Raw genomic sequence first — 7623 nt, 5'->3', positions numbered from 1 at the left:
CAGTATGCAGCTGCTCAATCTCACCACGTACCCCACGAAACGCGGGAAGATGATCAGCCCTTTATCCTCACGCCATCGAAGTCGTTGACTGTTATGAATTGAAAATAACTTAACCAAATTCCCAGTTTTATTCTACCGTCGTCTTCTTCAAAACCAACCACTTCGCGTTTTCTCGCGCTCCCTCGCAAGAGCTTACCTTTTTTGACCCTCTCTATCTGGTCTCCTTCGCTGCATGTAAACTCATAAATCCCCTTATATTTAAAACCCCCCACCATTATGCGCAAAACTCCATAGCGCCCTCTTTCCCTCCCATTTTTAAACTTAGAATCCTTCAAACAACTCGTGGCTTTAGACCTTGGAAAAACCATTCAGTATAACTTTTGATTTGATTCTAATCTCTCACCCACTTCCACGTGTGTCACTCAGGTTCCTAGTGGAATTCAAAGATTTCTCCTTTCATTCTCTTTCTTTTTTCCAGTCTTTGACACGTCTCTGTAGAGACAGACACTCTGGAATTAGGAATATCTGTCTTCATCAGACATCCTGTATGGCTGTCTAGCTTAATATATATATAAGCAACGCACCCACTATGATACACCTGTCTTATTTTCTTCCACACCGACTTCATTTCTCTTGAGCGAAACACTTCAAAGGAGGGTTACCCAGCCCCAGAAGCCATAAAAGCAAGGTAAATTTTCCATGCTCTGAAGCTGTTTGTTGATAATCCATATCTATTCTTTTAGCTCGAAGCTTGAAATTGAAATGTGTTGTAACCTTACGAAGCGATTATCAATCATCCTCTGTTCAACAAGAGACGTCAAACAATAACATCTGGTTGAACTGAGACCTCTGCATCCTGAATCTTTATATTTATTTAACTGTGCAGGACTGATAAACAATTTGAAGCTTGGAGCTGGAGGCGTAGCCTTATGGGATTGTCACTTTCCATACCGTTATCAGCGTGTGAAAAAATCTTGAGGAATTGGTTATTTGGTTTGTCTTTCAACTTCAGGTTTGGATCTAAAGATGGGGCTAAACTCCTGAGAGCAGCCAGCTTGAACAAGAAAAGAGAAGAATCAGAAACTAGTTCATTGTCCAATGGGTCCAATAACATCAGTAGTTCAAGGAGGTTGAGGGATCGTGGACCTGAGATGGTGACTCTGCAAACTAATGTTAATGTCCCATCGGAAAAGGAGTATATGGGTGATATTAAGTTGCCTCAAAAACCAGTACCTCTTCTTACTCTCCCAGAATCAGTGGTGTTTTCTTCACCCAGACCCATTAATGAGCTTGATGCTGCTGCAACTAAGCTCCAGAAGGTCTACAAGAGTTATCGCACAAGAAGAAACCTCGCAGATTGTGCTGTGGTGGTGGAGGAGCTCTGGTTAGTCTCTGCTTCTCAGTCATTAACTCGGTTTCCATTTTTTTTTTTTTTGAATCCGTGTAAAATGGTTTATAACCATTTATTGGTAACTAATGCAATAAGAAAAAGGATAGACAGAAGGATTGGGGTCCACTCCCTCTCTCAGGCTTTGTTTGGGTGACACCCCAAATCATGGTTTTGGGACCCAAACCATAGTTTGAGGAATAAATCCCTCAAACATCCACCCAAAAACCAAAACCATGGTTTTGGAAAAAGCAAAAAATTTTTGCTTTTGGAGAAAAAAGGGAGAGTATGAGAACCTATAGAATATATATCTTGTTATTTTTTTTATAAACATTTTTTTATAAACATATTTAATCTTATATTTTATAAATATATATACATATTAATTATTTATTAATTATATTATCTTATGTATTATTAATTATGTTAATAAAAAATATATTATTAATAATTTTATTCCTTCAAATTAAAATATATCATAAAATCTATTTTTTATGTAATTATCATATTAACTTATGTCTTTTTTTTAGTAATTTGTATATATAAAAAGTGCTTCTGATAACAACTATCCAAACACTCTCACTTCTCAAAATCACTTTTTTATAAAATCTATTCTTTCTAGAATCTATTCTTCCCAAAATCTATTCTCCAGAATCACTTTTTCAAACCACGATTTGGTTTCATCCAAACACACCCTCAGTCAATCTCTTTTCAGTTGAATTTTGTGCAGTGTACTGCATGTCAAATTTTTGGATTTTGTAAGAATATTTAAAAATATGCATATTTTAGGGCCAAAAAACCCTGGATACTAATTTCCTATCTTAATGTCATGAATTGTATGGTGTGTGCAGGTGGAAGGCCCTAGACTTTGCTGCGTTGAAACGGAGTTCAGTTTCATTCTTCGATGTCCAGAAGCCGGAGACTGCCCAATCACGGTGGGCGAGGGCAAGGACAAGAGCAGCTAAGGTAGACAATTTGTTATAATAATAACGAATAATGAATTCATATTTCTCTCAAGTGAGTTTTGTCATTTTCTCATTTTCGTAGTGTAGTGCCAAATACTAATAGTAGCTTTTAATTTCTCACACAGGTTGGAAAAGGTTTGTCCAAGGATGACAAGGCGCAAAAACTAGCTCTCAGACATTGGCTTGAAGCTGTGAGTAGTCCTGGAATTCTCCTCATACCCATCTTAAGTCTTGTTCAATACAAATATAATATTCTGGTATTAACACTCTTAATTTCTTTACACAGATTGACCCACGTCATCGTTATGGACACAATCTGCATTTATATTATGATATCTGGTTTGAAAGTCATAGCACTCAGCCATTTTTCTACTGGTAATCTCTTGTTCTGTCACTATGATCTTCTTAACCATGGCCAGCATAAGCATCTGTCAGATAACTAACTCTCCTTTCTGTCAATGTAGGCTGGACGTTGGGGATGGCAAAGAAATTAATCTTGAGAAATGCCCAAGGACCACCCTTCAACGTCAATGCATTAAATACCTTGGACCAGTAAGTTATTATGCTCGTGATATACTATGCAATTACTGAAATAAATTATCTGAAAATCATCTTAATAAAATTAGAGGTCAACATGAATCTCATGTATCTGACATAATTGTGTTTAATACAATTGCAGAAGGAAAGGGAAGAATACGAAGTGCTTGTTGAAAACGGGAAGCTAATGTACAAGCTGAATGGGAAGCTGGTGGATACAGACGACAAGTCCAAATGGATATTTGTTCTGAGCACAACAAGAAGCTTGTATGTAGGACGAAAGCAGAAAGGTTCATTTCAGCACTCAAGCTTTCTATCTGGGGCTGCAACCACAGCCGCAGGCAGATTAATAGCCCATCAAGGTGTTCTTGAGGCTATCTGGCCTTACAGTGGTCACTACCACCCCACAGAAGAGAACTTCCAAGAGTTCGTTTCCTTCCTTGAGGACCACAAGGTAGACCTCGCCAATGTCAAGGTTCGTTATCATTTATTTCTTCCTTAAACCAGACTGGATTAATCTTTTTGGATTTGAATCATAAATCCACAAGACAAATTAAATGATTGTTATCTTGCTTGTTTTGTTGCAGAGGTGTGCTATTGATGATGACACGCCTCCATACGTAGGTGATACCGATGAATCACAGCAGAACTTGGGTCCTATTATAACTTCTCAGTCAAATGCAATTAATGATAGTGATAAGAATGGCCAAGAGACAAATACAACGGAAGTTAATGAAGAGGGTGCAGGGGTTGGTGATGAGAAGAAGGATCAAGCCTCAGTGTTTGACTTTTCTAAGAGGTTGTCCTGCAAATGGTCTACTGGTGCTGGGCCCAGGATTGGGTGTGTGCGTGACTATCCTGGACATCTGCAATCAAGAGCATTGGAGCAAGTGAATTTGTCACCCAGGCCCACTTCAGTGCGGCCTCCAAGCTATGGCCCAATTCCTTCGCCAAGGCCCAGCCCAAAATTGAAGGTCTCTCCTAGACTTTCATACATGGGATTGCCCAGTCCAAGGACGCCTATTCCTGCAATGAGTTAAGCCCGGACTCGTAGGAATTCAGACCCTTTGATACATTAACAAAAAACGGGTCTGCTTTTTTCCATTTTGTATATGAATTTATCATGTTAATTTTAAAAGGAAACCGGCAAATTGTGTGTGAGACTTATGCATGTTATGGAGTCTACTATTCAAGTAGAGTCTGTTAATCAAATAAGTCTCATTTACAATGTGATTGTCCTTTTAAGATTATCCATACAATCAGCGTTTCAAAACAATTGACAAGGCCTAAATTCTAACTGAAGCCACATGTCATGACACCAGCTAAAAACGGCAGATAGGCTGGTCAAGAAAATCCTGTCTCTTTTGTTTTTTGTGGACTTGAGTTTGTTCATTCCTTTATTTTTTTAATGAGTTTGGATGTCTTGTAAACAGAAGAGGCTCTCATTGTCAGTTTGATCTAGTTTTCAAGCCTTATGGAGAAGGGCTACAGTTAGTTATTAGCTGCAAGCAAAGCATAGGTCCATCAATAAAACAATGTTGTTGCATTTTTACAGTATCCACCCCTCCCCATAATTTTGGTATGATGTTGGTGCTGTGTTTGGTGGAAAAATGACAAAGGATCCTTCAAGGAAGAAAATGAGAAGGCAGGAATTATCAAAATCTTTTCTTTGTTTCATTAAAGAAAAGTAAAATTCTTTTCGATAAAAACATATAAACATGAGCAAACAACAGCCTTTTATGGTTTTCACAAGAGCAAGTAACGACAGTCAATCAATGATTTCCTGAAACGTCTAGTCAATTCTCTTTTAACCCAGTTTGACGCATGCAAGTTAGTGAACTCACCTCAACTTTCAAGTGCAAATATTAAAACTAGTTTTGCTAAAACAAAACAAAGAAAAAAAGGAGACACCACCTACTCCAACCCCGTTGGAAATGCTGTGTGAACTGAACTGGGAAGACAATTCACCAGGGTGTGTTATCAAATCATTCAATCACTCATCACTACCAGAAACAGTAGCAAAAGGGACTTTACGTTCTTCTCAGCTGTCTGTAGTAGTCATCATGTGGACTGTACGTTCTCAGGATACTGCACAGCGGCATATATCTACACAACTGGATCATTCCCAGAATCCTCTTTTCATTGCATACACGAGAAATTGCCAGATTGGAGCAATGAACTGACTTCACTGATCTTTCTTTCCATCAGAGTCTGCAAGTTTTACCTGCATACTGCACGATCTCTGGTCATTAGTCGCAGACATAGCTTCTTCAGGATCCATGTACAAGGGTGTGTTTGGATGAAACCAAACCGTGGTTTGGAAAAGTGATTCTGTGGAGAATAAATTCTGAGAAAAAGTGATTCTGAGAAGTGAGAGTGTTTGGATAGTTATTACCAGAAACACTTTTTACATGTGAAAATTACCAAAAAGGGTATAAGTTAATATGATAATTATATAAGGGATAGATTTTATGATATATTTTGATTTGAAGAAATAATATTGTTAATGAAAATTTTTTTACTAACATAATTAATAATATATAAGATAATATAATTAATACATAATTAATATGTGTATATATATTTATAAAACATAATATTAAATATGTTTATAGAAAAATGAATTTTTTTTTGCTAACAGAAAAATATTAATTTTCTTTAAAGATTTTAAACATGAAATCCCATAACATTTTTTCACAACTACTTTTTGTAATAACATACTACATGTATAATAACCTCTGATGTTTAATACAATTAATTAATTAATTGTCACCACATATATATATTCATAAAATATAAGAGTAAAAATATTTTTAGAGAAGATGAATTATTTTGTTGCAAACAGAAAATCATGTATTTTTCATGAAGATTATAAACATAAAATGGGATGATATTGTTTGATAAAATAGAATAAACACGTCTTAAAACAATTTATTAATTATTAAAGTAAGTAATAATTAGCTTGAGAATATAAGGTATAATATTAATAAAAGAAATATAAATAAACAAGTTTCATAATAATTAAGATGATGCATCGATACAAAGCATTTGTAATAGGTTTTGTTTTTAACTACATATTACAATCTATGATAAAAGGAAATAAATAAGACATGACTACTATCCTTGTATTGAATTAACAAGTTCGTCTCTTATGCTGTCACGAACCTGAGCCATGTAAGATGAAGATTGAATTGATGAATGTATACGTGAAAATCCAACCCCATCATCATGTTCTTCTGCATAAGTACCTTCTTCTTCCAACTGAACGAATCCAGGATCAGTAATAGATGTCGTTCTAATAAAATTATGTATAGCCATCGTTGCACAAACGATTTTAACTTGTGTTTCATAATCATAGGATGACATGTTTCGTAAGATTGCGAACTTTTTTTTCCAAACTCCGAAAGTTCTTTCAATTGTACTCCTTAAACTTGAATGGAAATAATTAAAGACCTCATTGTCATTTTCAAACCCAGATGTCCTTCGAAAATCAAGCAGATGGTAACGCTCCCGTTTGTATGGGCCGAGATATCCATTTGGTGTTGGATATCCAGCATCCACCAAATAATATTTTCCTATATAAAAAATGAAATTATTGTAAATTATGTTTCTATTGTTAAGCTAAATATAAATAAAATGTAGGAAATAAAAAAATACCTTCAGGTGGATGGGGAAAGTTCATTGAAGGAGTTGTGAGGGCATGATCAAATATCCGAGCATCATGTGCGCTACCTTCCCATCCAGCCAAGACAAAAGTAAAACACATGTCCCAATCATAAACCGCCATGACATTTTGTGACACTGTTCCTTTTCTAGAGATAAATTTAGTTTGATCTGTTGCACTGACAATGCAGGAAACATGTGTGCCATCAATTGCTCCAATAGCATGTTTAAAAAAAGGCCAATATTTACCAAACCGAATTTTTGTATGAACATGTCGGAATGTTGGATCTTTTGGTTTGATATTAGACATGGCAAGTCTACAACATGCCATTAGGACATCATGAAAATGTCTGCTAATTGTCTCCCCTGAATGTTGAAATCTTTCTTGTTGCATTCTGCTACTAAGTGCATGGCCAACGGTATGTAAAAACATTGCAATTGATTCATGTATCCCTATATTTTTAGTTTCTTTTAGACCATGTTGTTGCAATTGTTCCACCAGACTTAAGAACACACCCCGTTCCATCCTAAACATGTTATAACAACGACTGGAGTTGCCATCTAAAACATCCCTTACCCATAAGCAGCCTGTATAAGCACTTGTATGCCGAGGCTCTTTACACAAGTTCAAAGTAGCGTATGCACCGACCAATGCTGCAACTTTGTTAACCCTTTTTTTTCGTCCCTTAGCATGCTCTTCCACACATTTAATTTTAGCATCCATATTCGCTTTATCCTGTGCACATATACATAAAGTTTAGAATTCTTACGTAGAAATTATGAAACATTTATAAAAGTTAGAGAGTTGTCTGATTCATATAACAACCCACTAGTCACATAAAACGATACACATATGGAACTGTCTAATATAATAAACAAGTCATAAATCCCTAGTGTAATACTCCAAAATAGGCAGAAGTTGTTCCTTCTGATCCTTCAGAGCTGCATACATTTCCCGTGCCTCCGGCCGTTCCATAAGGAGTTGTGTGCACCGTCTAAAGAAATCAGGATCACTGACAACTTCAAGAACTGTTTTCAGGTGAGACAGGACTCCCCTAATTGAAATCTCAT

At 36.2% G+C, this 7623-nt stretch overlaps 1 protein-coding gene across 1 annotated transcript; it reads left to right on the top strand.

Annotated features, from left to right (window-relative positions):
- Positions 1-373: 373 nt before the first annotated feature.
- LOC114711390 (IQ domain-containing protein IQM1-like) lies at positions 374-4522 on the top strand. The gene is made up of 8 exons (XM_028895781.1): positions 374-688; positions 887-1384; positions 2239-2353; positions 2478-2543; positions 2639-2727; positions 2817-2904; positions 3032-3364; positions 3477-4522. The coding sequence occupies exons 2-8, from the start codon at positions 930-932 to the stop codon at positions 3927-3929; spliced, it is 1599 nt and encodes a 532-aa protein (XP_028751614.1). The 5' UTR covers positions 374-688; positions 887-929; the 3' UTR covers positions 3930-4522.
- Positions 4523-7623: the final 3101 nt, after the last annotated feature.

The sequence above is a fragment of the Neltuma alba genome, unplaced genomic scaffold (assembly GCF_004799145.2).
Source record: "Neltuma alba isolate B1F8T4 unplaced genomic scaffold, ASM479914v2 tig00011289_pilon, whole genome shotgun sequence".
NCBI classification, from domain to species: domain Eukaryota; kingdom Viridiplantae; phylum Streptophyta; class Magnoliopsida; order Fabales; family Fabaceae; genus Neltuma; species Neltuma alba.
Note: the sequence above shows the minus strand (reverse complement) of the source record. Positions and strands in the feature narration are given on the sequence as shown.